Below are 13,906 nucleotides of genomic sequence, written 5' to 3'. Positions count from 1 at the left end.
CAATGGTTTCACAGTCTTCAGTAGATTCTTAATTCCAGATATTCTTTGTTATTGAATTCAAATTCCACCATCTGCCACAGCGAGATTCAAACTTGAATCCCCAGAACATTAGCTGAGTTTCTGGATTAATATCTAGCGATAATACCAGTAGGCCATCGCCTATTATTCTTTCTGTTTGGGGAGAATGGGTTGCTGAGCATGAATGTATGAGCCACATTACAAGCTCAGCTGATTATCTTAAATTGGTTGTTAGTGTAGGCATTAATGTGCTCAGGATTTTTCAGAAAGTGCTGCCAGTTGTGGAATCACATCAAACAGTAGGCATTTTGTTTGGGGTTTTGCAAGCGGTTAAGTACAATCTGTACTTTGCCCATTGTGAAAAACCAAAGGAAGATGCTATTTGATTGATCAGCCATTTGTTGGGACATAACAGCCTACATACCTGGTATCGCGCTACCACTGAAATTCATACATGGCATTTCTCAAATGTGTGGTAGACCAAACATCATTTTGGGTTGATGACAGCATTCTGATAGTGGAAAGTATCACTCGCATAGCCGCTGCATGGTAGCAGCATGAAACAGCTTCCTTAACTTTGTGTTCAGATTTTTGTCATACTTCAACTTTCCAGGTTAATTCCAGATACACCAACCAATTTTTACATCTGAGAGTGGCAATCTTTGGCCCATTTGCAAACGCGATACACAGCAAACAATGATCTGATCAGGATAGCCATTGTCCCATAGGATAGCTTTAATGTGCTCTATTTCTGCATTAAGCTTGCATGGGAGGAAATGGCTCGAGCCTTATTTACTAGATTGCTGATAAGGTCAATCGTATAGCACATGGAGCTATAGGAATTCCAACATGTATATTGACTAGTGAAGGCAGGCAACCTTCACTAATCAGCAGACTTTTCTCCTGTTGTATAAATAGTTGTGATTGTTTGAAACTTGGAATTCTTGCATTTGCCCTGATGAATACAAGATGAAAAACTGCAACATCCCTCTCTTTTCAGCAATAACAAAAATCTGTCTCTTCAGGGAAGAGAATTCCACATCTCCACTTTTCTTTCTGAGAAAGACTATGCTTCCTCATGTCAGTTCTGAATGGCCCAGTTCTAACTTTAAGACCATACTCCGTGTTCAGAATTCTCTGCCAGAGGAAACAGCTTCTCTAAATTCCCTTGCTCCTCCACAGCTTTTAAGTCTTTCACCATAACAAAAACAGCATTTGTCTTCCTCAAATCACAATGAACTTCACCTGCCATGGTTTTTGCCTATATATCAGTATACACATATATGCACCAGCTGAGGTTATTCATGAATGAATCATAGAATCATAGAATCCCTACAGTGCAGAAGGAGGCCATTCGGCCCATCGAGTCTGCACCGACCACAATCCCACCCAGGCCCTACCCCCACATATTTACCCGCTAATCCCTCTAACCTACGCATCTCAGGACTCTAAGGGGCAATTTTTAACCTGGCCAATCAACCTAACCCGCACATCTTTGGACTGTGGGAGGAAACCGGAGCACCCGGAGGAAACCCACGCAGACACGAGGAGAATGTGCAAACTCCACACAGACAGTGACCCGAGCCGGGAATTGAACCCGGGACCCTGGAGGTGTGAAGCAGCAGTGCTAACCACTGTGCTACCGTGCCGCCAATGCCCTACCTCCTCAAACTTGTCCCTTGCCTGAGGTTGGTGATCCTCAGGTTAAATCCTTGTCAAAAAGGGAGAGCTGCCTATGGTCATCTGGGACTATGGTGACTTTACCGTTTACATCTCCAAAGAACCAAATTCTTCCTCAGTATGTGCCTGTGCTCTACTAACCTTTTGTGGAAACAGATGCACTATTGTCATGAGGGACATAAGGTCTCCGATTCCATCTTTCCTCCACATCATTCACCACCAGCACAATGTCTTCAATGTCTCCAAGTCCATAGATGTGCCGGTTAGGTTGATTGGTCATGTTAAATTGCCCCTTAGCGTCCAAAAGATGTGTAGGATGGGTGGATTAGCTGTGGTAAACATGTGGGATTCAGGGATTTGGGGAGGGGGGGGGGGGGGAGGGGGGGGGGGGGAGGGGGGGGGTGGGCCTGGGTAAGATGTTCTTTGAGCGTTGGTGCACTCGATGGGCGGAATGGCCTCCTTCTGCATTGCAAAGATTCTATGATACCAGGGATCTGTAACGCACTCTATACTTCCTCCTGAAAAGTATGATCAAAATCTCACAAAATGGTGAGAATTTCTTATCAAGCTGAGGGGTTGCAGTTGTGGAATCAGGAGTGCGTGGTACGTCTATGCCTACCCAGAATGTGGTGCCCATGTCATGAAAATGTCCTGGTTGACAGGCTAGCGGTGGGAAGGCTGGCAAATAAATGGAGGAGGGAAGGTTGTCGAGTAGCGATGCAGGTGGCACTTACCAGGGAGCAGCTGGGTGGTTTGTAGGGCAGTGTATACCAGGGCAGAGGGACTGCAACAGGAGGTCAAAGTGCAGTGCAAGGGACAGTGATTAAAAATCTGCTGTAGACTGAGGGGTGACCACTATCCTTACCAGCCCAGACTTCTTGAGTCTTCACCGTGACTGCTAACCGTTTATCCAGCTCTCTGCCCATCAGCACAGATTGAGGAAAGGCAATGGTGAAGGCATGGTCACGAGAGGCCCCATACTCCAATGACAACACCTGCATGCCCTCTCTGGGCTCGGGCCGGACAGTGGGAGGTTTTCCTTCCGAGGGATGGGAATAGGAGACAACTCCACTGGACCAAGCATACCTGGATGGAGGTGACATCCATAGAACCTGACTATAGTGCCACAAAAGGGTGAATGACTTTCTTCATTCTGCAAAGGAGAGTGAGGATCCCAACTCTCGAGATGGGCACACACCTACGGGAGAGTATGGTTTCAAAGCTTCATAATGTTCTGAGACCTAAGGCGAGATCTTATCTGCTGTTCATGCCACGCTCTTGCTGCAACGTGGTCGGAGAATTTAGCGGCCAACCAAATCTCCGTTCACTGCTGCGAGATGGGAAAATCCCACCAAGTGAACGGTGGTAAGATTCCGGCTCTTATCTTCAAATTTGGTTCAAGTATGAAAGATTTCACTTTGCTATCTGAAAAAGCAGGTGGCAGATATGAGTAATGATTACATTCATTTACGTACTGTATTGACATTAAGTACACTAGTAACATGCTTCAACGTGTTGGACACGCTGATGGTGTTATACAGATAATCGAATACCTGAAATAATGTGCTAGATACTTTCTTTCAAATACCGATGATTCACTCTTTCACATTCTTCTTTCTGAACAACTTGGCAATCATTTCCAAAAGAGAACAACGTTATTTGTGTTTTAGACTTTCTGTAATAAATTGATTTTCATCTGTGTTTTAATTTTGGTGTCAATCTACTTATCACTAACATTGCACACTTACAGTTGGTTTACTGAAAAGCATTAGAAGGTTATTAGTGTAGGTCTTTCATGCCTATTTTTTGAACCTGTTAATGAACGTACATTTTCAGGAATTGCTGATTTCTGAGTGATTGGAATTTTTGATGAGAGAAACATGCATTTTTCAAACAGAGGTGATAAACAGGTAGGTCAAAATCCTGGACCTCCCTCCCAAACAGCACTGTGGGTGTACCTACATCACCTGGACTGCAGCAGCTCAGCACCACCTTCTCGAGGACAATTAGGGATGGGTAATATAAATACTAGCCTAGCTAATGACCCTCACGTCCCTTGAAATAATTTTAAAAATCACCCTAAATGTTAATTCATCTATAAGAAAATACAAATTACCAGTGAATGTTTTATATACAATATTTGTAAATTGCACTAAATAAAACTCAAAGACACTCAGTGGAATTAAGGAAAACTAGATAAATGGAAGCACGGTCACTGGAGTGAGAGAACAGGTGCATATTTGTAGGGTATATTGGATACCAAGAGGCTTATATTTTTAGCCTTCTAATTTTCATAAAGAGACATTTACATTTACTGATACCATTTTGATCCATCTTTAACAAATAGGCAAAGACAGAAATGCCAACATTTTAAAATGTTAATTGCATGTATCATTATAAATAATCTAACTGAAAAACACGTTAAATGTTGTTTGTGTAAACCTTAGAAATGTTTTGAACTTTTTTAACTTGCTGTTGGACTGCCTGGTTTGTTTCTGTTGCAGCAGGTCTTTATTGCCCTCTGGCTGTGAGGGCTAAATCAAACACCATCAGTATTTCTGAACATCTCTTTTTCAAAGAAATAAATGTAATTGCACAATCACTAAAAATCAAAACCATAATTTTAACCAAGCCACAAATAATCATTAAACACAGCAAATTATAAATTCAGAATATGTATTTTGTGTTAAATTAGTTGAATTTTAGCTAAAAAGCTTGTATTTTTAAATTTTGTTTTTGAAAGTTATTTTAGAAGTACTTATAATTTATAGATGTCAAAATTAGTACTTATCAGATTTTGTTAGACTGTTGAATTCCAAAATCTATGGTCAGAATGTTCTGCTGTTGCTGGTGGCGAGCTTGGAGTTCGCCACCAGCTAGACTTTGTCTGGATGGTGGCGAACCTGAACTTTGTTGCCTTTCTGCTTCTACCAGGCGCTCTTTTGATGTTTGGGGGGATGGAGGGGGATGGGGGGGGGGGGGGGGGGGGTGGTGGTGGTGGTGGGGGGAGGTTTGAGGTCCATGGTCGACCTTCCTACTTTATCACCATTTGAGGCCCTTAAGTGGCTAATTAATGACTTGTTACCATGAAGTGTGCATGACAGATGAAACTGTGCAGGCCATTTGTTATCTGGGGTTGGGGGAGTGGGGTGGTGGTCCCTCAATCAAAGGCAATCAGTGCCTGATTGAGGGACTGGATATTGTGAGGGTGGGGATGGGCACTGAAAGTCAACCTCTTGCCCTTACTACTGAATCCCCTTGCTCCTCTCCTCAGTACCCCCACCCCGCAAAAATCCAGATCCCCACATTACTTATCCACACTCAGTGTTCTGTGATCCTGGGACACCCAGATGAGTCCATCTGGAAGCATCCATGGCCTCTCCAATAGTACTGCTGAGCATAAGAGCCACCAGCCTTTGGTTGACTAGCACTTCTCGATACGTGGGAATTCCGCTCCCAGAGTCTTGATTCCAGGGGAAGAGCTGCTACTGGCATCACCATTGCCTGGTTGACATGTGGTTCGGCAGGTCTTCCCAAAAAGCACGGTGGTTTCCTCACTGGCTCTCCAGCTGGCAGGCAAGACCCCCGACACCACAACCCAATACCACCCTGTGAAATAGTTGATATAAGCTCTCTCTGGTTGACAACAAGCCTATTTCCTGACATTGCAAATAGAATAACAGCTAGAGTTAAATCTTCAACAAAATAATTTACTTCATAAAGTTCATAAAATTTAAATAAGCTTAAACACTTAGAATCTTAGAAATCTTAGAAACCCTACAGCACAGAGAGAGGCCATTCGGCCCATCGAGTCTGCACCGACCACAATCCCACCCAGGCCCTATCCCCATATCCCTACATATTTACCCATTAATCCCTCTAACCTACGCATCCCAGGACACTAAGGGCAATTTTAGCATGACCAATCAACCTAACCCGCACATCTTTGGACTGTGGGAGGAAACCGGAGCACCCGGAGGAAACCCACGCAGACACGAAGAGAATGTGCAAACTCCACACAGACAGTGACCCAAGCCGGGAATCGAACCCAGGTCCCTGGAGCTGTGAAGCAGCAGTGCTAACCACTGTGCTACCGTGCCGCCCAGTATATATCCAGATGAAAGCATTTTGGAATGCATCACCCAGTCAATGATACTGCTTGAAAAAGAGGTTTCATGAATAAAAAGTATTAGAATGTCGAATTCTATAATCTAATAATGAACTTAAAGCTATGCTTGTGCAGTTTTATAAAATCACCTGAGTGCCATTTCATCGTTCAGTTTTTGTTGGATTGGAACTTGTACATTACAATATTGAACAGAACTCCTAACTAACCGCATAATGTTAACTTATTTAATTGGTTCCTTTAAATATCAATACATTTAATAATCACATCATCAACATTCATTTTAAACTATACACTTTCCCAGTCATGGAGGTAATTTTAATTAGATGATAGAATTTCCATTGCAAAAATTACATTTCCCCCACTGCAAATTTCCAATTACGTAGGCATTTGATGTATCCAATTATCTTGGCAAATATAACCACACAACCTATATAAATGAGGTTCATCTACTGGGTTTCAAAACTACCAAAAACAAGTTGAAGAGGAAGTAGGAGGGATTTGACAAAAAAATGATCAGCAAAGTGTTACTCAATGTGTTGCCAGTCATTGTTTTATGTCTGGTATTTGCAGAGGGTAAGATGCTGTGGATTTTATGTATTCTGCTTTTAAAATGTTTTGAATACAGTTATGATAAATATGAAACTAGATTCTAACTTCAGATAGAAGAAACTGTTACATGAGGTGAATGAATTTGGTTTACAATTCGGACTCGGCAGTAGATATTTAGCATCTTTTTTTATTTGCTTTTGCAGCTCAACCTCGCATGCCAACCCAGAGTCGTTGCAAATGCATCAAGACAGTAAACGCGTTACACCCTTCAATGAAAATGAGCAACGTTAAAATCTTGTTGAAACAGAATTTTTGTGAAAACGTGGAAATCATGTAAGCCATCATTTACTTATTTCATCATTAAGCATATTCAAGATGAATAAAAACTTTAATTAATTATCCTTCCCTCTCACTTTACAGTGTCACCTTGCAAAGTGGCAGACGAACCTGCTTGAATCCGGAGTCCGAAATTGGAAAGAATATTATTAACTTTATGGAGAGGTACAGTAAATACAATACTTACTCATTTTACATTTTCTAAGATTCTTGTGGAACTTTATGAAATATAACTATGCTAGCACTGATTTGTTCACTTTCCCCCCAGTTTGTGGGCAGTAGCATAATAATTTCTAGGAAAGGCTATAAATGTTGATCTTGTTTCTGACTTGACTAGATGAACAGAGTTTAATAAAAGTTAGATCATGTATACATGTGCTAACTACAAAAACTACACTTTATAATTGGGCAGTGGGGAGCATAATTGTTTACTCGTACAGCACAAATTAAAATGAGTACAGATATCCTAAAACATACTCGCAGAGGAATCAGCAACATGTCCAGTGACACTTCTACACAATTTTTCAAATCAACTGGTGATGATAAGTTGTTTAAAAAATGCCCTTGGGTTCAAAGATTAAATTTAAAATAAATAAGCAAAATGTGTTTTCGAAATTTAACATTTTCATTAACACTGTAACCTCTCACCACTGCTCGTAATTACAATAAAAATAATTATCTTTGCAGCATAAAGAAAACTACCAAAGAGAACTGACTTCACAAAGTGAACAATGCTGAACACAGAAGAGGTTGAAGAAAGTGAGATGAACCATTATTTTCTCTTTTGTAAAGAATTACAAAGGTGATGATGATTTAAGATGATTTCCAGTTTTTAAGCTAATTAAATAAAATTTACAATTATGGTCTCAGGATCGTAGACCTCACAAATATTAAGACTTTATCCAAGCATATGTTCTTCTAGATTATTTGAGCCTTTAAGTTTAATTAAAAAATAATAATTTTGCTAATATTTTCTGATAAAATAGGTTATTTTAGTTAATAACTGATGGTATTGTTTGTTATAACAAGATAGTATCAATTCAATGTCAAAATTCTATTACTTATGTGTTTATCATAAAAGGATTTCTCTGCGAATGTTCCTGAGATATATCATTTTGTATTGTCAGCTTATCATTTATTGAATTATATCAAGTCAAATCATATGAATGGAAAGTAAAAATGTACTTGTTATAACTTTTGAAATTGCTATATCACTGAAATTTGTTTTTAAAAATCAATGACTGCATTGCTTGTACGTATTAAATTAATGAGTTTATTCTGAAATCAAAGTTTGAATTGAATAATGAGCACAATAATGATCATATTCTTATGTCCTGAATGTACTATTACTTAACATGTTCACCTATTAAAAAAAACACATCAAAAAATGTATTTTAATTTATAATCTTTTTGAAGTGTTAAACCATATAGAATAAATTGTGGTGTATAGTTAAAACAAAAAAAATACTAAATAAGAAAATTAAGAGCCGGACTGTTGAAAGACAAGGACTCGTGTTTTGCAGCACCTAGTTACTGGAGGACGTGAATGCCGATGAGATCCCCTTCAATGAAGCATGGGTGATCTTTGCCAGATAAATCATCATCACTACCGGTATATGTAGCATTAAGTGTCAGGGGTGGTGTTGGGAATGCTCTCAAATGGGTAACTAAAAGTAGAAATACAAATGGCTTTAATTTCTGGTTAATTAAGGTTACCTAATAGAGGTATTTAAAACTACGAAATATTTTGATAGGGTGGATACACAGAGAATGCTCCCTCTTGTGGGAAAGAGCATAACTAGAATCTGTAAATATAAGATGATCACCAAGAAATCCAATAGGAAATTCAGGAGACTTCACCCAAAGTGGCGAGAATGTGGAACTCACTACCACAGTGTGATTGAAGCAAATGCATTTAAGGGGAACGCTAGACAAGCACAAAAAGGAGAAGGGAATAATGAATTATGATTACAGATTTAGAACAAGAAAGATGCGAGGAGGCTCGAGTGGAACCTAAGCAGCAGCAGGGACTGGTGGGGCTGAACGGCCCGTTTTAGTGGCATATATCTTGTGTAATCCTGCTCCAATTACCCCCAGATTCCAGTCAAGCCTCTACCAATGCTTACAGTTGATCTTGGTTCCTTATATGCAATACTGTGGGAACCAACTACATTATGGTCAGTTTGTCTTTAATGCAAAATGGTCCTAATGTAACATTATCACAAAAGCAAAACATGGCAGAAACCTGAAAGATAGCAATCGTCCGGGATCACTCGTCTAGGTGGCCTTGCCGGAGAAGGTTGTCCCTCGCGAGGATTATGTATGGCCTCCTGTCAACAGGAATGATGTGAAGGCCTGACCAGTGGAACTGGAGGCCATTGTGGCGCACCTGGGAAGTTGGGGCCTCTTGGGCAGTGCCAGCCTGGCAGTGCCCACTGGGCACCAGTACCATGGGTCAGGGTTAGACCAGGGGTGATCTGTTTGGTTGGGGAGGGGGGGCGGGGGAATCCACTGTGCACTCTGTAGTAGCGATTGGTGGGGGGGGGTGGGGTGATTTTTGACCTCTGAGCTCCATGGTAGCATGGGGGAGTGGGATGCTGGGCCATGGAGGCTGGCTATAACAAGAGGCAGCACAAAAACATTCACATGCATAATGGCACCTCCTTGCTGCTATCAGCTGACTGTTGGGCAATTTAGTCCCCACCCATTCCCTCTAGAGTCAGAAATCCACAGAGTGCATAAGATTCAACCGGTGGCCGAGCTGAAAAAAGTGGATCTGAAACTCCTGTTTTTACGCTCATTCTGAACTTAAATTTTTTTTTGTAAGATCGAACCCCACCCCCCTAGTGTCTTCTATGGAGCTGTCTTCACTGTTTCGTGGTTCTATGTTAAACTTTCCTATCTTCTGCACTCAAATTTATGTCATTAAAATTTTCTCCCTCATCTTGCATCTCCAAGGCCCTTTGCTCTCTCAGAGACACACGAATGACTTTTTGTTTGTAAATACCAACCCTCTCCTTCAAACCTACTTTGACCCCTCCTTTTAAAAAAGCTCAATCCAACTGTTCTTTATAATCATGTATCACCTCTACCTTTTTCTTTAGCTGCCTGTGCTGTCAGACTTTCTACTATGAAATCTTGCAAGAACCTAACTTGAATCTTCTCTAGGTATTTTCCCAGATTAAATGACAAGCGTAACTTTAATGTACTACAATATTTGAATTTGAGCCAAGTTTTAATCTCTACATTCCATCTGTAACCAAGAAAGTTTACTTCCACCACTGCAATATTACTTGCCTCTGCTTCTACTGTAGCCTGTCTGCTGTTGAAGTACTTCTTTTGTGCACATTTGTCACTTACAGTCTGAACTGTTCTAGGTGTCTCCTCTGGTATGACATTCTCCTTTATTCATAAACTCCAGCTTGGCTAAAATTTTGTCACTTGTGTTTAGCCCACACAAAATCTCTCTGGTCCATTACTGACTTTATGCCCCAAAGTAAATCAAAGATAAAATCTCTTTCCTGGTCTACAAATACCAATCTTACTCCATGCTATCTTACTTCCAGTGGTTCCTGAATGTTGTTTCTCTGATTTTTGCCTTCTAATCATTCCTCTTTACCAAAACAATAGAGGCAAAGTAAATCCACACTCTACGTGGAGTCCATATGCCTTTAAAGTGATGACATTTATTATAACATCATTCTGACTTCAGAGTTCTCTACAAAAGATGGGAATGAGTGAATGTTGAGAAGGAGAAGAGGATAAAGAACAATCCTCATTCCACAGAAGAGAGTATCGCACACAAAAATTTACTCTAAGAAAAAAAATTGGTGTTTTAACTGGAGTATTTTGGAAGAATGCCATTTCATTTCATGAAGTACTTACTAGCCATTGTTAGGACAGTTGGATAAATTTTCCAATCCCATCCACTGTGGAAAGCATTGCGGATGTGACAGACTTTTATTAATTAACCACAAGTAGGCTTACATTAACACTGCAATGAAATAACTGTGAAAATCCCCTAGTCGCCACACTCCGGCGCCTATTCGGGTACACTGAGGGAGAATTTAGCATGGCCAATGCACCTAACCAGCATGTCTTTCAAACCGAGGGAGGAAACCCATGCAGAGAGAGAACGTGCAGACTCCACACAAACAGTGACCCAAGCCAGGAATCGAACCTGGGTCCCTGGCACTGTGAGACAGTAGTGCTAACTACAACTTGTTTAAAAGTCCGTTGACCTCGGGTGGGAATTTCTGGTCTCGGGGTGGGCATGACCGGAAAATCCTGCCCTATACTTTGAGACGCTTAGAATCATAGAAACCCTACAGTGCAGAAGGAGGCCATTCGGCCCATCGAGTCTGCACCGACCACAGTCCCACCCAGGCCCTACCCCCACATATTTTACCCGCTAATCCCTCTAACCTACGCATCCCAGGACTCTAAGGGGCAATTTTTTTTAACCTGGCCAATCAACCTAACCCGCACATCTTTGGACTGTGGGAGGAAACCGGAGCACCCGGAGGAAACCCACGCAGACACGAGGAGAATGTGCAAACTCCACACAGACAGTGACCCGAGCCGGGAATCGAACCTGGGACCCTGGAGCTGTGAAGCAGCAGTGCTAACCACTGTGCTACCGTGCCGCCGCTTGGCCTGGGGTGACTATAACTTCCTTCTGTAAACATAGAAAATAGGAGGCCATTCAGCCCTTCGAGCCTGCTCCACCATTCATCACGATCGTGGCTGATCGCCCAACTCAATAGCCTAATCCTGCTATCTCCCCGTAACCTTTGATCCCGCTCACCCCAACTACTATATCTAGCCGCCTCTTGAATACATTCAATGTTTTGGCATCAACTACTTCCCGTGGTAATGAATTCCACAGGCTCACCACTCTTTGGGTGAAGGAATGTCTCATTTCCATCCTAAATGGTCTACCTTGTATCCTCAGACTGTGGCTCCTGGTTCTGGACACCCCCACCATTGGGAACATCCTGCATCTACCCTGTTTAGTCCTGTTAGAATTTTATACATTATGAGATCCTCCCATCGTCTGAACTCCAGCGAAAACAATCCTAACCTAGTCAATCTCTCCTCACACATCAGTCACACCATCTCTGGAATCAGCCTAGTAAACCTCCACTGCACTCCTTCGAGAGCAAGAACGTCCTTCCTCAGAAAAGGAGACCAAAACTGCACACAATATTCTAGGTGTGGCCTCACCAAGGCCCTGTATAATTGCAACACATCCCTGCTCCTGTACTCGAAATCTCTCGCAATGAAGACCACGTACCATTTGCCTTCTTTACCGCCTGCTGCACTTGCATGCTTACCTTCAGCGACTGGTGCACAAAGACACCCAGGTCCCGCTGCACACTCCCCTCTCCCAATTTACAGCCAGTTAGTAATCTACCTTCTTGCTTTTGCTTCCAAGTGAATAACCTCACATTTATCCAAATTATACTGCATTTGCCATTGATTTGCCCACTTACCCAACCTGCCCAGATCAAGCTGAAGGATCTCTGCATCCACGTCACAGTTCACTCTCCCACCCAACTTGGTATCATTTGCAAACTTTGAGATATTACATTTTGTTTCCTCATCAAATCATTTATAGTGTGAATAGCTGGGGTCCCAGCACCGATCCCTGTGGCACCCAACTAGTTACTGCCTACCAATTTGAAAAGGACACATTAATTCCTACTTTTTGTTTCCTCTCTGCCAACCAGTTTTCTAAACCATCTCAATACTTTCCCGAATTCCATGCGCTTTAATCTTGCACGATAATCTCTTATGGGGGACTTTGTCAAACACTTTCTGAAAGTCCAAATATACCACATCAACTGGTTCCCCCTTGTCAACTCTATTAGTTACATCTTCAAAGAATTCCAACAGATTTGTCAAGCATGATTTCCGCTTCATAAATCCACGCTAACTCTGTCTGATCCTGCCACTGCTTTTTAAATGCTCTACTATAAAGTCCTTAATAATGGATTTGAGAATTTTCCCCACTACCAATGTTAGGCTTACTGGTCTTTATTTCCCAGTTTTCTCTCCACCTCCTTTTTTTGTATATTGGAGTGACATTAGCTATCCCCCAATTTGCAGGGGCTATTCCAGAGTCTATAGAATCCTGGAAGATGACCACCAATGCATCCACTATTCCTAGAGCCACTTCCTTAAGTACTCTGGGATGTAGATCATCGGGCCCTGGGGGTTTATCCATCTTCAAAATGGGACAGAAGAAATGACATCTCTGTGGAAGTGCATAGATACCATATTTGCTACCATTTCTTCACTTGACAAAAATATCCTGTAAACTGAAAAATATCTGGCATTTTAGATATATGTAGCATTTCTTCCATTAAAAAAACCTACGATACTTCAAGTTATTTCACTTGGGAATCCACAATACTGTCATGTACAGCATAGTATTTCAACTTGTATATTGGTTTATCTGGGTGAGAAATGCCCAATTTGGCTTTAACACTGATTTTTATGAAAGCTATGAATTATTTGTCGTAGTGATTTCAAAGGACCTAATGGACATTAAGTGAGGAAATCATGTTTCAGCCACATTGGGAAGTCTGCCCACAGATGCTTTTGCACTTTCAATTCACCCTAACCCTTTAACATTTTCTCAAAATTTGTTTTTCATTCAAGCTTTCCATGATACCTCCTAACCTGTTCTCCTGTTTCAGCCGTCATTCCCAATGCCTCCACAAAATATCTTGAAATGTCGATACAAATTCAAATTGTGAATCTAGACATTATCGGGTTTGCGCTGTGCATTACCAGTGTGAATAAATACAGCAAACAAACTTTGAAATAGATATACAATTTATTGTCCAAGCTGTGAGTAGGAAAAATACACCTGTGCACAGGAACAAGCAGACCCTGTTTATGGAAAACATCGTGCTATCAACTGCTATTCAAGCCAAAAAGTTCACATAACATTTAAAAAGCCCTCGTTTACCACTTCATCTTAATTTTGACTTTAGAGCTGCCTAGGTAGCTGTAATTTTTAAAATTACTTAGTGCAGATGTAATTGCTGGTTTGATCAGTGCACCCATGAAAAATGGTAAACAAGAGTTGCTGCAGTGCATTATATAGTGAAATCTGTAGAAATAGGTTTAGCACAGAACTAAAGATGTCCTTCTATCCTGAGTAGTGATCATCACTAAAGAAAA

General features: G+C 41.2%; 1 protein-coding gene across 1 annotated transcript; it reads left to right on the top strand.

Annotated features, from left to right (window-relative positions):
- Window positions 1-6,270: 6,270 nt before the first annotated feature.
- On the top strand, window positions 6,271-8,080 carry LOC144505481 (permeability factor 2-like). Its single transcript, XM_078231599.1, has 4 exons — window positions 6,271-6,400; window positions 6,580-6,709; window positions 6,797-6,877; window positions 7,400-8,080. The coding sequence occupies exons 1-4, from the start codon at window positions 6,337-6,339 to the stop codon at window positions 7,425-7,427; spliced, it is 303 nt and encodes a 100-aa protein (XP_078087725.1). The 5' UTR covers window positions 6,271-6,336; the 3' UTR covers window positions 7,428-8,080.
- Window positions 8,081-13,906: the final 5,826 nt, after the last annotated feature.

Source organism: Mustelus asterias, chromosome 16, assembly GCF_964213995.1.
Source record: "Mustelus asterias chromosome 16, sMusAst1.hap1.1, whole genome shotgun sequence".
Classification (NCBI taxonomy): domain Eukaryota; kingdom Metazoa; phylum Chordata; class Chondrichthyes; order Carcharhiniformes; family Triakidae; genus Mustelus; species Mustelus asterias.
Note: the sequence above shows the minus strand (reverse complement) of the source record. Positions and strands in the feature narration are given on the sequence as shown.

Bases quoted from the DNA above. Each gene is read 5' to 3' on its own strand.
- LOC144505481 (XM_078231599.1), top strand. From the start codon at position 6,337: ATGATCAGCAAAGTGTTACTCAATGTGTTGCCAGTCATTGTTTTATGT. The intron at 6,401-6,579 runs GTAAGATGCTGT...TTGCTTTTGCAG, and splicing joins ATGTCTGGTATTTGCAGAGG to CTCAACCTCGCATGCCAACC. The intron at 6,710-6,796 runs GTAAGCCATCAT...CTCACTTTACAG, and splicing joins TGTGAAAACGTGGAAATCAT to TGTCACCTTGCAAAGTGGCA.